This window comes from Amblyraja radiata, chromosome 26 (assembly GCF_010909765.2).
Source record: "Amblyraja radiata isolate CabotCenter1 chromosome 26, sAmbRad1.1.pri, whole genome shotgun sequence".
In the NCBI taxonomy this organism is placed as follows: Eukaryota; Metazoa; Chordata; class Chondrichthyes; order Rajiformes; family Rajidae; genus Amblyraja; species Amblyraja radiata.
This window is the reverse complement of record NC_045981.1, coordinates 25073401-25093369: the sequence shown is the minus strand read 5'-3', so window position 1 is coordinate 25093369 and position 19969 is coordinate 25073401. Positions and strand designations below refer to the sequence as shown.

The 19969-nt window shown below is 47.3% G+C and overlaps 1 protein-coding gene across 1 annotated transcript in view; it reads right to left on the bottom strand.

Moving 5' to 3' along the window:
• Positions 1–19969, bottom strand: part of caskin2 (CASK interacting protein 2) — a 102140-nt gene that overhangs the window by 6763 nt on the left and 75408 nt on the right. Inside the window, exons 14-19 of the mRNA XM_033044510.1 lie at positions 13820–13914; positions 11519–11629; positions 9275–9376; positions 7556–7694; positions 5003–7321; positions 1712–2054 (exon numbers count right to left, since the gene is read on the bottom strand). Coding sequence (XP_032900401.1) covers positions 1712–2054; positions 5003–7321; positions 7556–7694; positions 9275–9376; positions 11519–11629; positions 13820–13914 — 3109 coding nt within the window. The remainder of the gene's footprint in view (positions 1–1711; positions 2055–5002; positions 7322–7555; positions 7695–9274; positions 9377–11518; positions 11630–13819; positions 13915–19969) is intronic.

Sequence of the window (19969 nt, the reverse complement as noted above, 5' to 3'; positions counted from 1 at the left end):
TTTCTTTATCTAAGGAAGGATGTACTGTGTTTAGACCTGGAGTGAGTGCAATGAAGGATCATTAGAGTGATGAGAGGAGTCTCCTAAAGAGAAATTAGACCTTAACATTTAGCTGACTTGGTGATGTAGACCAGTGGTTCCCAACCTTTTTTAGCTCATGGCCCCCTTGGGATCTTATAATTTTTCTGTGGCCCCCCCTGACTTTATTAGCGGAAAAAAAGTACTTCAATATTATAATACCTTCCATAAAAATATCAGTGTCTATTAATTGCACATATATTCTCTTTTATTCTATTCCACAAATATCAAATATATTTTGTGGGTTCAATAAAACAACCATTTATAATCATACATTAAAAATATATTTCAACTACATAGATTTAAATTGATTAGAACTGAAATTTAGGAGGCAACAGGGTGGTAACTCTGTGGCCCTCTTCATTGAACCGGTGGCCCCCTAAATCCCAAAAAATGTCTGTGGCCCCCCTGAAATTTGCCATTGCCCCAGGCTGGGAATCACTGATGTAGACGATGAATGTTTGTCGGAGGATCAGCCACTTAGGGTGGAGAAGAGGAGACATCTCGTTATCCATTCTCTGGTAGTTTCTACTCTGGAGTGTGGACACGCAGTTGAGAAAAATGTTCGACAGATATTGAAAGGCTTTGATAGGGTAAGAGAATCATAGAAACATAGAAAATAGGTGCAGGAATAGGCCATTCGGCCCTTTGAGCCAGCACCGCCATTCGATATGATCATGGCTGATAATCCAAAATCAGTATCCCGTTCCTGCTTTCTCCCCATATCCCTTCAACCTGTAAGGCCTTCATCTTCTGATCGAGTCCACACCCAAGATTAGAAGTTGTTCAGCCAGAGCTGAACACACTTCTCAGCATCTGCATACAATGGTGCCTGTCTTGTCGTTTCTTGTGTGTGGTGGTGGAAAGATTGGTGGAAGGGCCATTATGACGCTCTTTCCTTGACCCCCCCGCCCTCATTAGTCATAAGAGCTAAATATCTCTCTCTCGAAAACATCCAGTGAATTGGCCTCCATTGCCTTGTGCAGCAGAGAATTCCACAGATTCACAACTCTCTGGGTGAAAAAGGTTTTCCTCATCTCAGTTTTAAATGGCCTACCCCTTATTCTTACACTGTGATCCCTGATTCTGGACTCCCCCAACATCGGGAACATTTTTCCTGTATCTAGCCTGTCCAATGCCTTAAGAATTTTATATGTTTCTACAAGATCCCCTCTTATCCTTCTAAATTCCAGTGAATATAAGCCCAGTTGATCCATTCTTTCATCATATGTCAGTCCTGCCATCCCGGGAATTAACCTTGTGAACCTACGCTGCACTCCCTCAATAGCAAGAATGTCCTTCCTCAAATTAGGAGACCAAAACTGCACACAATCATTCAGGTGTGGTCTCATCAGGGCCCTGTACAACTGCAGAAGGACCTCCTTGCTCCATGACTCCAATCAAGTCATACAGGGAGAGCAGAGTACTTATTTTAGAAAGATGAGTTGAAGGGAGAAGCTAGGATAGCAGATCTGCCATGGTTACTGATTGATGTAGCAGAATGTTAATCTCTTCCTTCTGGACGACCTTCTGTTTTGCCAGTTGGCCTCATCTCCCCACTGTAGGATGGATTGCTCAGTGAGAGATGTATCCGCGGTGTTACAGTAGATGGGTGCTCATTGCCACTGGTTACCTTGCTCTGCCACTATCTTCTTGAGTCAGTTTCTGCTCCACAGCATGGAGCGCCGCCTCCAGGCAACTGCTGGTCTGCTCCAGTCGCTGGTGAGCACGTGCCGCCTGTGGGACCACCATGCCCGCCGTCAGCCTGCTCATGCCAGCGGCCGAGGCTGTGGGCCCAGAGGTACCCCCTAGGCCCGGCAGCTGGGCATGGGATGGGAGCCTTGGTGTGGCGGGGCCCGGACTGCTGACCTGCGGAGACCTGCCGGCTCTGGGACTGCTGAGCTGCAGGCCTCGGGCTGGGGCAGGCTTCGGGGGGGTGGGCAGACTGGGCAGAGGAGACTGCTTGTGGCAGGCTTCTGAAATAAAAAGAGACCAAACAATTAACAATCTGCTTTGCACAGAGTTATGCAGCATAGAAACAGGCCCATTGGCCCACCATGTGTATGATGGCCATCGTGCCAACCTGTATGCTTTGCTGCATTAATTCCCTATCACTCTATGCTTGCTCATTTAAATATCTGCAAGATGCATGTTAAATGTTTTGGTTCTGCCTCCACCACCTCTCTGACATCTAATTCTAGATACCAAATGGTCAATGTGAGAAGCTTTACCCTGCATATCCCCTTAAACCTCCCCCCTCCGACCTTAAAACAATGCCCTCTGGTTTAGGACGTCCTTCCATGGGAAACAGACACTGGCTATCTATGCCTCTCATCATTTCATCTACCTCCTTCATTTCACCTCAGTCTCCATCGCTCCAGGTACAAAAATACATTTAATCCCTCCTCATAACTCAAGCCTTCAAATCCAGAGGCAAATTAGATTAAACAAAGGACTATGTTAGCAAGGGCTCTTTTATGGGCTTCTATCGCATGGAGCAGATCATAGATTTGTTTCAAATTATGGTCATTGTTACCAAATAGCAAAAGTGCCAGCTCGTCCGAATAATACAAGATCTCACAGCAACAAATGACCACTTTGTAGTAATAGGAATGGCGGAAGACATAATAACCAGAGTTCAGAGAACTCCACTGCACTTCTTCGCTAGGAGAACTCTTGTCGTTGACCCGAGAGCCTTGCTCCATGTTTCATCAGCAGCCTCGACCCTTCCCCAGTCTCTGAAGAAGAAACTGCAGCGGGTTCTGTGGGCTGTTGGCAGTGGAAGGGTTAACAGCTCAGCCTGGCCCTAAGATTGCCTAAACCCAGCACCTGGTCAGCTTGTTGTCTGTAATGGCAGAGCAGAGTGTCAAACTTCAGGGCAGCTACACGAGGAGACAAACATTGTGCTATTGGAAGATTAATCAACTGTGAAAGATGCACTTTTGTATTTCCCAGTGCAATAAGATGTCCACAGCATAAATTATTATTATAGCATATAACATTATTATTATTATTATAGTATTATTCAAAGAATCCACATTAGTGCCGCTAATGTATTGGCTTGAGAATACAATACATGTAACTAAAGACATGTACTGATTTTATTATATTTCCTGTATAATATTACTTATGAATAAGATGTTTTAGGAATGGAGCATGGCCACATCAGTGTTGGGGAAGCCATTGGAGATGATTTTCCACGATAGGATTTACTCCCATTTGGAAAAGAATGGGTTAATTCGGGACAGTCAGCATGGCTTTGTGCATGGCTAGTCATGTCTTACTAACTTGATCGAGTTATTTCAGGAGGTGATCGATGAGGGTAAAACAGTGGTTGTGTTTACATGGTAAGCCATTTGATAAAGTTCCCCATGGTAAACTGATCCAGATTAAGGTGGGGAGAAAATCTGTTTACCCAGGTTAAGTGTAGGTTCATGGGATTAACAGTGACAGGTCGTATGGATTCAGAACTGGTTTACTGACAGAAGACAGAGGGTTGGGGTGGAAGGACAATATTCAGACTGTGAGATCTGTGCTGGGACCTCTGTTGTTTGTGATATATATAAATGACTTGGACAAACTGTTGATGTGGACAGGTTAGTTAGTAAATTTGCGGATGTCACCAAGATTGCTGAGGTCCCAGATTGTGAGGAAGGTTGTCAAAGTATACAGCAGGGTATAGGTCAGCTTACAGAAATGGGCAGATAAATGGCAGATGAAGGTTTGAGAGATAAATATAAGGGGAAAATATACAATTTAAGTTATGTCCCGTAACAGCATTGATGTACAGAGGGATCTTGGGGTCCAAATTCATAACTCCCTTAAAGTGGTAACACAAGTAGATGGAGTAGGAAAGAAGGCATATAGTCTGCTGGCATATAGGTTGATGCATTGAATTTAAGAGTCAGGAATTTATAATGCAGTTTTAAAGGACTTTGGTTAGGCTACATTTGGAGAATTGCATGCAGTTCTGGGTGCCCCAGTGTCATAGAGTGTGAAAACAGGCCCTTCGGCCCAACTTGCCCACACCGGCCAACATGTGCCAGCTACACTAGTCCCACCTGCCCGCATTTGGTCCATATCCCTCCAAACCTGTCCTATCCATGTACCTGTCTAACTGTTTCTTAAATGTTGGTATAGTCCCTGCCTCAACTACCTCATCTGGCAGCTTGTTCTATAAATCCACCACCCTTTGTTACCCATCAGACTCCTATTAAATCTTTTCTCCCTCACCTTGAACCTATGTCCTCTGGTCCTTGATTCACCTACTCTAGGCAAAAGACTCTGCATCTACCCAATCTATTCCTCTCATGATTTTATACACAATGCAGAAAGGATGTGGAGGCTTTGGAAAGGTTTACCAGAATGATGCCTGGATTAGAGGGTGTTAGCTGCAGGGAGATGTGGACACACTTAGATTGTTTTCTCTGGAACATCGGAGGTTGCGGACGGACCTGATAGAAGTATATAAAATTATGAGAGGCATAGATAGAGGTAGACAGTCAGAACATTTTCCCAAATACTAGTGGGCACAGTTTTAAAGTGAGAGGGGCAAAGTTTGTTACACAGAGGGTAGTGAGGCCTGGCGTGTGTGCTGCTGGGGGTGGTGGTTGCAGCTGATATGATAGTGGCATTTAAGAGACTTGTGGATGGATATGCAGAGAACGGAGGGATATGGATTACGTGCAGGAAGATAAGAATTGTTCTTGGCATCATTTTCAGCACGAATATTGTGGGCTAATGGGCTTGTTATTGTACCGTGCTGTTCTATGCTCTAACTTTATTTTTGACATTAAAAAAAGCCAAGTAAAGACAGTCACCATTATTGATCTGGCTTGCAGTTCTAACGTGGATCAAAACCTGAGTTTGAACCAGCAGATTGCCACCTCCCCCCCCGTACATTTCACAACACTGCTGATGTTACCTGTAGCCGGCCTCCTGTTTGGGGAATGCCTGCTGGAAGCAGGCACCGAGCCGGTCTGTTTGGGTGGTGTTTGCTGGAGGTAGGGGAGGGCTGGTTTGGGAGACAGTGGGGGTCTGAGCGTCTGCTTGGTTCCCTTCTCCAAGGACTGGATGCTCCTCTCAATCTCAGCGATCCTGAACTCCACACAGGCGTCATCGTCCAAGTCAGTCTTGAGGTGCGGGCCGGAGTCCACAATGTGCACGGCCTGGGCCTCTGCGTATTGAGGTCCGCAATGCAGCGGCGATAGCTGCTCCGCTCCGTTCACACCCTCTGCCGTCTCCTTCTCTTTGGCCTTCGGCCGCCGTTTCACCGTGTCGGACTCTGTCAGGTTAAACTCGGGAACCTCCGGTTGTCTGGGAGATGTGCCGGTCACCTCATTCGCCAACTGGTCATCAAAGCCTGGCTTATCCTGCACTCCCTCCACGCCAGCCTCAGAGTCCGCACTGGCCTCCGCTCGGCTGCCATTGTTTGGCTTTGGCCGCTGCTTGATGGTCAATATTCCCTCCTCGGCAAAAGGTATACACTCGCTGGAGCTGTTCTGAGACGATGAGGAGGCCTTGAGGTTCCCTTTCCCGACTTTAGGCTCGTCCTCGGTATCCAACTTCGCCTCCTCGCCCTCCACCGTGACTCCGGCCACCGCCAGGGCCTCCACGCTGACCGCAGGTTCGCTGATTATTCGCCACCGGCCAGCTGAATCTCTGGCTTTCTCCAGCGGCCCAGGGTTGGCCTTGCCTGACACGGACATGCCATGGCAACGCTCAGGGCTGTTGGGAACAGTCCGCTGGCTCTCCTTCCTCACTTCCGGATTCTCCCTTTTCTCTGGTTTGGGAGGTTTTGGCAAGGCCGAGGGTTTGGCCTGGACTCCAGGAGAGCCAGTCAGTTCCAAGAGGGCAGCAATGCTCCTCACGTTGCCCTCAATAAGATCCCGTTGAACGGGCAACCCTTCCACCAGGTCGGGAGCGTTGTAGGGGGCAAATGTTGGGTTGGAGACCTTGTCAGGCTCAAACTCCTGCTCGTGGGAGCTGGACACGGAGCTCAGGCGCTTGGGGGGAGGGGGCGGAGGTCCCTTTCTCTTCCCTCGGATGGCGAGCGACTGGCTGCGGATGATGTTTTTGTCTATTAGGCACTGGGCTTTGGAGGCCGCGTAGCGCCCCGGGCGCCGGGTGAGGGTGGCATAGCAGCTGACGGGCCCAACGTCCAGCTCCTCCTCCTCCTCGGGCTCACCGTCCGACATAGCGTAACGGTTCAGGCTCTGCGACCTCTTCTTTGGCTTGTGGCTGCTGCCGTTGAGCTCCGAGCCCGGGCTGGGATACTGGAGAATGGGCATGGTGCAGGGCAATGGCAGGGGGTCAGGGTGCGGCCCATCCTCAGGCCCGTCTCCGTTGGTGACACCACACTGGGCCTGCAGGTAGATAAAACCCTGGTTGACCAACACCTGGGCTGTGGGTTTTGGCATTTGAGACAAGTGCTGGGACCTTGAGATATTCTGAGGTGAGGCCTTGGGACGTTCCAGCGTGGAGCAGAAGGCAGCAGATCTACCTTTGATGGGAAGCTGAGGATAGACCAGGCCCTGGCCTGCCTTCCCTTTATTTGGAGTATGGGGTGGGGTGAAGTTCGGCGATGAGGGCAGTGGGTACTGTGCCTGCAGTATCTTCACTGTGTTTGACATGGGCACCCCCAGCTGTGGGGCAGGCCTCTGGTAGTGGTCTCGCCCGTCTGGCCCATTCCTTTCCTTGTTCGGGCTGCCTCCAATGCTGTTCACCAAAGCCCTGCCGTTATCCTGGCTTCGACTGACAAGCTGAATAGGCGTGGTGTCCCGAGAGTGGCCAAGGAAGGTGGTCCTCCCACTGCTGCCGCTGCTGCTGCTGCCGTCCCCGCTGCCCAGGCTCTCCTGAGACTTGCTGTCTGACCTGGTCCCCCTGAGAACGTTCTCCTGGGAATGGCCAGATCCTCGGGATCGGATGCCGATGCTCTCCTGACTCCGGGAGATGGCTCCGATCTGCTTCATAACAAGGCTCTCCTGGCAGTTGTAACAAGGGTTGGACATGGCTGACTGCAACTCGAAGCTCAGCTCACTATCCTGGAAGGTCAGCATCTTGGGAGTGTGTGGAGAATTGCACTCCCCATTCTCCCCCTGAGAGGGCTCAATGGTGACAATCTCCAGTGCGCTGGGAACCTTGCGCCGTAGTGTCTCTGTCTTGGCCTCCGCCTCTGCTTGATTTAAAGCCTTCTGTACATCCAGGAGCTTCTTCACTGCGATCATCACCTTCTTCTGGTGCCCTGCAAAAATACACAAAGTCACTCAAATAGCAATCTCTTGGCCACCCTTATTCTTTTCCTGGAAATGTTGTTTAAGACATACTCGGGTGACAGACGTCAGCACAGACTGGCGGAGGGAGGGGCTGTCAGGGGACCCTTGTCCCAGTGGAAAGCAGTCGAGACCCCTTGGCACAGATCTCCTAACGGTGCTAAGTGGTGCGCTTCTGACTGCAACGGGTTGGATGCCACTCTTACCCAGCTGTGTGATTCCAATCTCTTGCAGATCCTCCCAGGTGATCTCACTGATGAAGGTGATGCTGTCGTAGCCGTTATCCACCAGTTTCTTGTGGTACTGAGGCAAGCCGATGGCACTCAGCCACTCAAACAAACCCACCTGCAAGACAGAGTAGCAGAGCGTGAGTATGGTGTGGATTCTAGATTCCTGATACGTTTAATTCAAAGGATCGCTCTCCCCCTATTCAATCCCTCTCTATACTGGGGTGCTGATACGGGGATCCTTTGATGCATTTTGTGCGTAGTGGTCATTCTTTGCAGGTTTATCCAATCACCAAACACTAGCAATGTCTTTGAACACTGGAAATGTTATAGCTGGGTTCACTTATTCTGCATGCCTTCCAAATTATCTCTCTCAGCAGGCCTTCAGGAAACAGAGACTGAGTCCAGTGCAGCCCAAAGACTCTTAGACATATTGTGATCCTATCATATTGCTTCATATCAACTCGATACCGGTGGGCATGTGCCCTTTAGTATAACTCTTCATTCATGATGCCCACTTATCACAGGCAGGTGAACTTCATGGAACTTAAATAATGAAAGGTATAGATAGAGTGGAAAGGATGTTTCCACTGGTGGGAGAGTCTAGGACCAGAGGTCATAGCCTCAGTATTAAAGGGCGCTCTTTTAGAAAGGAGGTGAGGAAAACTTCTTTAGTCAGAGGATAGTTAATCTGTGGGTTGGACAGGCTAGATGCGGGAAGATTGTTCCCGATGTTGGGGAAGTCCAGAACAAGGGGTCACAGTTTAAGGATAAAGGGGAAGTCTTTTAGGACCGAGATGAGAAAAACATTTTTCACACAGTGAATCTGTGGAATTCTCTGCCAGAGAAGGTAGTTGTGGCCAGTTCATTGGCTATATTTAAGAGGGAGTTAGATGTGCCCTTGTGGCTAAAGGGATCAGGGGGTATGGAGAGAAGGCAGGTACAGGATACTGAGTTGGATGATCAGCCATGATCATATTGAATGGAGGTGCAGGCTCGAAGACTCGAATAGCCTACTCCTGCACCTATTTTCTATGTTTCTATAGTCTTCTACATAGTCGAAGGAGGTCTTCAACATGACACTTTTACAAACTCTCCTAAACTCTTCTAAATTCGCCAATTAGGTCGCCGCAGTGGGACAGCCCATTACTCCTATTAATAGGAGTATTAATTAATTATTAAGAGTATAAAAATTATTACACACTTTTATTTCACCATTTTTAAAGATAGTTACGTGGTACTATAAATACAATTTTCAGTCCACCAAAGGGAATTTAAAGGGAGCAGAGGAAACAAGGTCCTGATAAGTTTAAAATGAGGCTGCAACTTGGGACCTGGTGAGTTGAAGGGACTGTGACACAGCTGTAGACTTAATAATTGACAACCCCGAAGCTTATTAACAGTCCGCCTTCGGTTATTAAGGCTTAAAAACTGAGACACTGAAGATCTCAATGAATTTGACTTAGGAACTGTGCATCAGTCCCAGGAAAGGTAGATGGCCAATATGGGCTCAGCTCTCTTCGTGCTCACTTCTAAAGCCATGTGGGTGAGGGCAATTCCCTTGCTTTGGGAGGGGGACAGAGAAAATCAGGTTCATCAGCAGGTTGATGCATCAACAAGAGCAAACAGAAAGGTGAGGAGAGTTGGTGGGGGAAGATGCTAGTAGGATCTGCTCTAGACACCACAGGGGTAACTCACTGGTTTGTAGTCAGGAAGCCACTCCGGAATACTCAGCTTGCCAATCTCCGTCGAAATCTTCTTTCTGTGACCAGGTTTCGTCACCCCAATCGCTGTCAGGTCCTGTGTGCAGGATGGTGCTGATTAGTGTTGATCACATTAGTTAGCTGTGTGCTTTCAAAATCATGGCAGACCAAGCCATACCCTGGGCTAGGGCAGCAAATGCCATGCAGGGATTCTTCAGTCAAGCTTGGTACTTTATATTGATTTTATGTATATGATACCAGTGTAACTAATCTCCATTCACTGTATTTTTGTCTGGGTAAATTACCTTGCTTTTATTGGAAGAAGCTTTTACTTTGGACTTTAGGGATACAGAGCGGAAACGGGCCCTTCGACCACCGAGACCACACCGACGAGCGATCGATCACCCCGTACACTAACCTGCACACTAGGGTTAATTTTACAATTTACCGAAGCCAATTAACCTACAAACCTGTACGTCTTTGGAGTGTGGGAGGAAACCGGAGCACCCAGAGAAAACCCACGTGGTCACAGGGAGAACGTACAAACCCTGTAGAGACAGCACCCATAGTCAGGATCAAACCCAGGTCTCTGGCGCTGTAAGGCAGCAACTCTACCGTTGTGCCATTGTGCCACCTAAGCTGTCTCCTTTTTTTGTTTTTTAAGTAAACTATTTTTTCAGTAAATGAAAACCAAGCCAATTGCTGACACTAGAAATCTGAAATAAAAGCAGAAATAGTTAAAGGTTTAGGACTGTTTTGTTCTCCATCCAGAATTTTCTGTATTCATTTCTGTTTTCCCAGGAATATGGTTTGAGGTTTAAGTCATTCCCTCCCTTTGATACATTATGTGTTCAATAAATAGTCGATGTGAATCAATGCCACTGTGATCTGTGCCTCTAAGTTATCCCAACCCTCGTCTACCCAAGCTGAAATGGCAATGCAGCATACTGCACACTGCTCTAAACACCAAACTATATGAATATGAAGGCACTTGTGAGAGCAAGGAAAAAGATTTGTAAGGGTCATCTTACCCAGAAGGATTACAACTATCGGGGTTAGACTAAACAGCCTTGGCAAAGAGAAAGGCTGAGGAGAAATGTGACTGGGGTCTTTTAGATTCTGAAAGGGCGAAAAAGGACTTGAGGGGCAATCATGAGGTGAGTTTGGATGGGCAGGAATTGTTTTCCCTGGAATGAAGGAGGAATTACTTGGGTGCAAGGATGCCAAGATTATGAGAAAAAAGGAAAGGGTAGATGGTCAGAAAGCTCATTCCATGGTAGGTGTATCAAAAGCAAGAGTGCATCGATTTAAAGTGAGAGGACAGAGTTTTAAGGGGGATCGGAGAGGTATATTATTTGCACAGAGAGACATTTGGACATACACTTAAACAGACATTGTACGATGCAGTCCATGTGGGCAAATAGGATCAATGGACAAAATGTAGGCATGGATGTAGTGGGCTGTATGGCACTGTGATATTCCCACATGGGAAAAACCATATCCAAATGTATCCTTATATCTGATGGGGAATTCAGGAGAGAGCTCCAAAAGAGGTTTAAGTCACGTTACCACTGGTAATCAACAGCACATTCCATTTAGGTGAAAACTAATGGAAAGACGAGTTTGGTAAGTGTCCAGGAACAACAGGGGGCTTACATGGGCCAACGGCCTGTGGCACCACTACAGTAAAAATGGAAGAGAGCAGATTCAAAGTATGTAGGAAGGAACTGCAGATGCTGGTTTACACCAAAGATAGACACAAAATGCTGGACAGGCAGCATCAGGGGGACAGGCAGCATCTCTGGAGAGAAGGAATGGGTGGTGTTTCGGGTCGAGACCCTTCGAGGTTCAAAGTACTTTGGGTTCATTGAAATTCTAAAAATCTTCACAAGCAACCCGACAGATATATTTATTCGGGGTGAATCTTACCTAGTTTCACCACTACCCTTCACCAGCATGCACCAGAATGTCTTTTCCTCAGCAACATGCTCACTCACAAACCCGTCAGCTGATCAAAGCAGACTAAGAGGAAAGCTCACAGCAACAGTCACGGTGAGCTGAAGTAACCCCTCCAGTGCTGAGAGAGTCTCTCTTGCACTCCTCGACCTTGCCTTGCTCTGCCTCATTGGGCCATTGCCTCTACTCACAAGCTCCCCACCTGTGAGCCCACTGGGGGGAAGCCTGGTCACGAGCTTTGTCAGGCAGCAGGGTGATGTTTCCACCGCTCCCTGGTACTCACCTCCGGGGTCATGCGACTAATGGTTGGCACGTCGTAACCAGCGTTGATGAAGTTGGCCGTGTAGTGCTGAAGCTGGAATTCACTCAGCCAATTAAAGATAGCTTCAGCGTCCTGCAGAGAGAAGGGGCAATGCCGTTACACCCGATCACTAGTATAAGGATAGCACAGTTGCTGCCTCACACTAAGGTTTGATCCTGACTTGGGGTGCTATCTATGAGGAGTTTGCATGTCTTGCTAAGTATGTGTGGGTTTCCTCTGGGTGGACCATGTTCCTTCCAGAACCCAAAATTGTGCAGGTTGACTGTTAATTGGCTTTTGTCCATGCTGGGCATGTAAGTGATGGAGTTGGTGGGGATGTGTGGAGAACAAAATGGGTCAGAGTAGCAATAGTGTAAAAATGGATGATTGATGGTTGGTGCAGACTCCGTGAGCCAAAGGACCCTTTTCCATGCTGTATATCTCTATGATTTCGCCTACCCAGGGGGTAAATTTATTGATTCTGGATTTGTACATAAATTTTCTCATTGTTTGGTTCTGGTATACCGGTACGGTATCTGTTCATCATTATTTGTTCATAAATAAGTGAAATAACATTGTTATGTGCTATTAAAGTTGCCAGGGTTAAGCAGGACGAAAAAGGTTGGACACCCCTGGCTCTGGAGTTCATTTGGTGAACTATGCCAAACCTGATTGTATGAAAATAGCTGTCGTTTAATGAAAAACATTTTCTCGTACGTGTTTCGGCTCGAAACGTCGCTCCATAGATGCTGCTACACCCGCTGAATTTCTCCAGCATTTTTGTGTACTCTTGTACTCACAGGATCTCTGAGTGAAACAACTTTCCGCAAAATACTACAAATGGTACATGGATGACGGAGATGGATATGGGCCAAACACAGACAAATGGGATGAGCTTAGGTGGGGCATTGTGTAGCGATGAATACCTACCTTCAGCAGTGCTGCAGTTCTGCCACTGGCCGTGTGCGCGACTTTGGCGCCTTTGGGGGGGGGGTGGGATTAAAATGCAGAATTGTACCACTTATCGGAGAGGTACTTCCTCGGGCTGCGAGTCGATGAAGAAAAATCGATCGGACTTACGTTCCTGGTTTTTTGTTTTTAAGTCGCTGTACAATTTAATAGTTTGATTAAAATAAAATGCGACTTCTAACGCCCTCAATGCCTACAATGTGACGGATTGCAAAAACGGGACAAAACAAAGGGTAAGTCGTGTATTTTACATATAATCTTGCTTCCTGGGGTGGCTTTAATCTAATTTTACGTTGCGAAAAATGTGACTTGGCAGTGTCTTTCCTGCCGATATGGGCTTCAAATTCACCGCAAATGCAACGTTCCAATCCAGAAACACCCACTCGCAAGATGATTTAAATCCTCTTTTGTCATAAGAACATCTATATCGTCTATATTTTGTGTAATTGTATAATCAATATTTTTATACTAAATATACACAACAGCTTTAGCCACATTTATTGTGCAAAAAATAATAATTTTGATTATATTGAAAGTAGATGTTTCTAGATGTTGCTAGAAATTGTAATTTATTTACCTATCTGTTACGGACATACAGCATATAATAGAATAATATTAAAGTTCTGATCTTGATCAGAATATCACATTTTTGAATTTTCAAGGCAGTCTGGGTGTTTATTACTATTTCCGTCACAACGGTCAATTTTGTAATTAGCTACAATTAGGTAACTAATTATAGGCTTTAATTTCAGGTCATCCAAGTAAGATGTTTTATATTTGTTTCAGAATGCTTCAATCTATAATAACTGACATTTTCATTCAGTTCTCTTGATTTTTAATAAAGTTATGGGCTTTTGACTGTCCTCAATCACAGCTTTCAATGAATGGTGGTAGATTATTGTGCTTCTTTATATAGTGTGGGTACAAAATTATCAATAAATTTCAAATATTTTTCAAAGAATGCCAAATGCAGTCAGATAGTTCAATAAACTATAGTAGTGTTCTCGTGTGCCAATCTGCATAGAAAAGCGTGTTCATGTTTAGTTGTATTTACAACCATGTACGTCTGAACGATATGTACGTATGGACAAGTGTATTTATAGCCATTGACCCATTAAGTCATCATTCATTATCAAACACTCATTCACTCCATTCCAACACAATTCTGTATTTATCCTCTCCACATTCCCATCAACTCCCGTCAAGATTAGGAATCAAAGCTTCAAAACCCTAATTCCTTCAAAGCAATCAAATTCAATCAAAAGGCAATATTGTTTAATGTCTGAAGTGTTCTGGCTTTCTTGGTTCACTCACCTTGCCCTCCAGGAGTTGGTCGGGGTGAATGAACTGTTGCGTGTATCCTTGTTCTCCAGACTTGTAGCTGGGGAAGTCTGGCAGTCTCTGCATGCCTATAAAGAGGATAAACCGGCAGTAAGACGGAGGCACCAGCCCACGCTGAAACAGCAGTCTCCACGCTACCTGACAGACCACAAATGCAGTTAATTTGGTCGTCTCATTCCAGATCCAACTGGCACAGGTCCACTGCACGCAATTGTTCATTGCATGTCACAACCACAGTCCCTTGGGGTTTCTCCTGGAAAAGTTGCGAGCAACACAGAATTACAGTTACGCAGAAGGAAGCACTCCGCAGAATGCCAATTATGGAATTCATAATTATATTTAACCTGTGTAACACCATGTCCTGGGAACATTTGCCAGGACAGTGTAGAAGAAGCTTCACTCTAGTTGAAGCCAAGCTGTCCCTGCCCTAGGAGTGTGAGATGAGACAGTATAGAGCGAGCTTTGCTCTGTGTTTAACCATTGTAATACCTGCCCTGGGAGTGAGTGATGGGCCAGCGTACAATGAGTGTTATGCTATGTCTATATTGAGTACAAAAGTTGGGATATCATGATGCAGCTGAACAAACCATGGTGAGACCACACCCGGAGTACTGTGTGCTTTTTGGTCACCCAGCTCAGGAAGGATGTCAAAGGATGCAGAAGAGATTCACTGGTAGAATCGGTAGGATGGCAAAGTGTACACATTTTTAAAGTATTTAAAAATAAATTGTAGCCAGCTTCCACCTTAATTTAATTGTTGCCCACTGCCCAATTATTGAAGTGTAGAAAATCATAAGTGGCATGGATAAAATGAACAGGTTTTTTTTCCCCAGGATAGAGGATACTAAAACCAGAGGGCACAGGCACACAGTGAGGTTTAAGAGGAACCTCAAGGGAAACCTTTTCACTCTGTATCTTCAATAAGCCAACAGGAGAAGCTGGAGACAAAATGGAGTCAATGATGACTTTTAGACGAAATTCGGACAAATACATGAATAGGAATTGTTTAGAAGGATATGAACCAAATGGGATTGGCCCAGAATGGCAACTTGATTGGTGTGGATAAGGTGGGCTGAAGAGCCTCTTTCCATGCTGCATAGTTCTATGGGGGTCTGAAGCTTACGACAGCCTCCAAAGCCCACCCCCTTATGCCGCAGACAGGCCAGGCTCTCCTGTATCCATGCCGGAGGATCTCGGCAGAGCCATCCGCTGAACGGTGGGAACTGCCAGAAGCCAGATGCCACCTCTGTGCCGCGCGGTGGGTGATCGGTGTCGGTAGCGGGACGGCCGGCAGAAGGCACCTGACTGGGTCGTTGGCATGCCTGGCCATCCTGCCCACTGCCTGACCAGAAACAAAGCCACTTCTCCAAACTGGTGAAAATAAACACAGAAAACGCTGGAGACAATTTGCAGGTAAGGCAGCATCTGTGGAGGGAAAACCATTAACAATTCAGATCTGTAATCTTTCATCAGAACCTGAATGGTTTCTCCCGCCATGAGTGTTGCCTGACCTGCTAAGCATTTCCAGCATTGCCTGCTTTTATTTCAGAATTCCAGCAATTATTTTGATCTCCACTTCCCACAGCTTGTTGGATAATTACCCCAACATCAGCCAGCTGCCCCTTTTATTGCCATGCGCCTACATTACATTGCAGCTGGGAAAAGCCTGAGAAATGTGGTGGGCGTATGGAACGAGCTGCCGGAGGAGGTATTTGAGGCAGGTACTATCGCAATATTTATGAAACATTTAGACAGGTACATGGATAGGACAGGTTTAGAGGGATATGGGCCAAATACAGATAGGTGGGACTAGTGTGGATAGGACATGTTGGCCAGTGCGGGCAAGTTGGGCTGAAGGGCCTGTTTCCACGCTGTAAGACTGTATGACTCGAAGTGACTGGTGATCAGAGCGAATGCAACTTTGTTGTATTTAGCCTCAAACTGCAAATACCTCAGCTTCTAAACTGCTTTCTACACTCTATAAAATTCTGAGCTGGAGGAGTAAATTTCTCCTCTCAGCCACTGCAATGAGTGAGCAAGACCAGTATCTTCCCATCGGCTTCTCCCAGACAGGGTCCTCAGGGATGTTGCATTCAGGAGGGTCCAGAGTGGACGAGCATCTTCGTAGTGAAATAGCATCTTCCAGAGACCAGGCCAGACCTGCAGTGTCCCAAACTATCAACACTGCCCACGTTGTAAGGACCAGCAATAAACGTTGTATTACTGACCTCTCCTTCCTGTACCCACCCCACCAGCACTTCTATTCCAGTGTTTTGCCAAAGGATGCTTTTCACTCATAGGGTGGCTGGAGTCTGGATTTCACTGCCTGAATACGGGATGAAGGCAGGTTATGACATTTATGAAGCATCTAGACAGTCCAAAACAATAGACGGCTATTTGGTTAAAAGGGGCTGGTGAAGGGCAAGGACATTGGGCTGAAGGGCCTGTTTCTGTGCTGCACAACTCTTTGACCATTTCACCCTCTAGCCTCTGTGTGTGACAAGATAGGATTCTGTACTCTGGCAGTCCACTGTTCACTCTCTTGCTTTGCTTAACCCTGTCACACTGATAGTTTAGCCACCTCCAGGGCTCGAAATTAGAGGTTGCCCGGGTGCCATTGACCACTCAAAGTGCAGCCGGGCAACCTAAATGCCGACTCATTTTGCCCGGCTTGACAATCAAATACTGGTTTATACCGATAGACACAAAAAACTGGAGTAACTCCGCGGGTCAGGCAGCATCTCTGGAGAATAGGAACGTGACGTTTCGTGTCGGCGGCGGCGGCTGTATTCGTCTAGTATCTTTGATTATGGGGCAAAGATACTAGGTGCGTGGTGACGAAGTGTCGGAGCGAATGACGGCCCCGAACAGCAGCAACAGCGGCCGCGATAGCGGCTCCATCGCCTCATCCCCCCGCACCCCACCCGGCGGAAGGAACCTCCCTCTCCTCCCTCCTCCCTCCTCCCGGCCTCGGCGTGCGGGACGGGTTGTGAAAGCGCCGTTGGCGGATTTGTGGCCACTATCAAAGCTGCGCTATAAGATCTTTGGCCGCTATCGCCCTGATAATGGCGGCTGCTTGCAAATCCGCCAACGGGGCTTTTACAATCCCTCCTGCATGCCGAGGCCGGGAGGAGGGAGGAGGGAGGAGGAGGCGGAGGTCTCCTTCCGCCGTCTGAAGCAGCTGCACGACAGATCCTATAGCTATAGGATCTTTGAGCTGCACCGCTCGGCCCCGCACCTTCCAGTCGGCTGGCGGAGGAGGGGAGGCGGTGGCGAGGAGATCCCAACCGCCAACCCACTTTGGTGTTGTCCCAGGAGCGCTGACCTTCTTTCCTCCCCACCTCCTCTGCATCTTCCACCCCACCCTCTCTCACTCTCTCTCTCTCTCTCTTGTACGCCCCCCTCCACCCCTCTTATCCTGGAACCCCTCCTCTCCATCCCGCACTGATCCCCATTCCCTCCTCCTCTATTCAGTCCTCACTGACATCCCATGTCCTCCCCTCCCCATCCCCCAATCTATTAATCACCCTACCCACCTCGCATTGATTCTCCTGCCCACCCGCCCGTCCCACCCATCCTACACTGGTCCCCCAATTCATACTGTACTGACCCCCCTTCCCATCCATCCTGCACTTCTCTCCCCCCATCCATCCTGTAGTGATCTCCCCATTCATCTTTTACTGATCCCCCATTCATCCTGTACTGATCCCCTCATGCATCCTGTACTGATCCCCTCATGCATCCTGTACTGATCCCCTCATTCATCCCGTACTGATCCCCCATTCATCCTATACTGATCCCTTCATTCATCCTGTAGTGATTTCCCATTCATCCTGCACAGACCCTCCGATCCGCAGTCCTGACCCCCCCCCCCAATTCATCCTGTACTGATCCACCCCCATTCATCCTGTGCTGACCCCCCCCCAATCTATCCTGTACTGATCCCCCCCATTCAAGAAGAATGGGAGGAACAGTTTGAAGAAGGGTCTCGACCCGAAACGTTGCATATTTCCTTAGCTCCATAGATGCTGCCTCACCCACTGAATTTCTCCAGCATTTTTGTCTACCCTCATTCATCCTGTACTGATCGCCCCCATCCTTCCCGTACTGATCCCCCCATTCAACACCACTGACATCTCCCCTCACAATTTTACATACTCCAACCAACACGTACTAATTCACCTGCCTCAATCCATCCATTCCGCACCAATTGCCTTCTCAAACCCCCCCCCCCACCCGCCATCTATCCACCCCGCACTGATTCACACACACCCTGACCCTATTGTGCTTCATGGTCTTCAGAGCGAACATTGACTATGTTTGATGACGGAATGCAATCAAATGTGTTTTAATTCCCAATGTTATTATTTGTTTTGACACCTTTAAACATATTACCAAAAGAACATTTGTTGCAGTTATGTCCTTTGGCCATCTCTTGTCAGTTAGTGTAATGTTTAACCTGTCAGAAGGGTATAGTCGGTTTTAACAGCTATTATCATATAATACCTTTAGAAATTTCCTTGCAACCTGTATGTTTTGTTGTGGATAAATTATGTGGGAAGTGAGAGTGTTTCTGTGCCAATAGCAATAACGACCCATGCTATGGCCATGTCATGGTAATTTTCGGTCCTTCACAGAAAACATGCTTGCATCAATTGCAATATGTAAAAAGAGTTGAGATATTGTATTATAATTTTTCTGCATGTCATTGTGGTATATATAATGTCTTGATTGGTGAATATGTTTAGTTTGTGACTTTATTTGAAGCAGAAATAATATGTGAATGTAGACAAAAGTGCTGGAGAAAATCAGCGGATGCGGCAGCATCTATGGAGCGAAGGAAATGGGCAACGTTTCGGGCCGATGGGTTGATGACTGATGGGTTTCGGCCTGAAACGTTGCCTATTTCCTTTGCTCCATAGATGCTGCTGCACCCGCTGAATTTCTCCAGCACTTTTGTCTACCTTCGATTTCCAACATCTGCAGTTCCTTCTTGAACATATTATGTGAATGCTTCATTGAGCATAATTCCAACTGGTAACTACGCACTTCATCCAAGCACATTATCACACGCTTCATGCAGACCATCTTAAATGACCACCTAAACTGTCATTTGGCAACCTAAAAAGCTGTCAAGGTTGCCCGGCTGGCAACAGGGAAAAAAAGTTAAGCGAGAGCCCTGACCTCTCTACAGTTTTAACCTCATTTTACAGTTCTACCCCTCATTTTGATTTTAAAAAAACATGATGAAAGCACAAACCAGAGGCTGAGGGGCAAACGTCATAGCTGTTGGCAACACACAGGCCTGTGCCCGGCCTTGCTCTGATCGGAGTGCGGTCCTTCCTTCCTCAGCGGGACCAGTGTCTGGCTCGGACAGGTGCCCCAGAGCCTCAGTGACCGATTCTCTCCAGAGCTCGGTGTGTCAGTGAGCACTGCCTCACACAAGCCTGGGGACCAGTGGTGCGGATTGCAAGCCCGTTGTCAAAGGAAGGTGGCTCCACTCCCGGCAGCCAATTGGACATTTTATCTCTGAAACATGATCTCTGGGAATTAGCAGCCTCCCTGTCACTAGGAAGTCACAACAGCGTTGCCAATCTGGCGGCACTTTAACAAGCCCTTCCTCACTCACTGCACGGTGCACCCACCCCTCTCCCCACCCCATCAGCAGCAGACATGTCTGAGATGCACTTCTCTCACAGTATGTGAGCTAGCCAGTGGGTGACATTGGCAGGCCTGTGCATAAATCGTTCAATTCAAGCAATAGGCTGCATTGTCCATTCCAGTTTGCATCAAAGATCTTATAGCAGAGCAAGATAGACCACTCCTCCGAAATCCAATGGACTGACGTGTAGTACGTGACGGAACGTCACGGCCGCCATTTCTTTAAGCGACACGCGGGGAGAGAGGGATCGAGAGAAGGGAGAGGGATCGAGAGAAGGGAGAGGGATCGAGAGGGGAGAGGGATCGAGAGGGGAGAGGGAGAAGGGGAGAAGGGGGAAGAGGGAGAAGGGGGGAGAGGGAGAAGGGGGAGAGGGAGGGTGGAACGATAGCATGTTATAACGTTCAGCCGTCCTATTCCGACCAAAGATTATAGAGCAGTTCCTCTAGTATCTTTGATTGCAA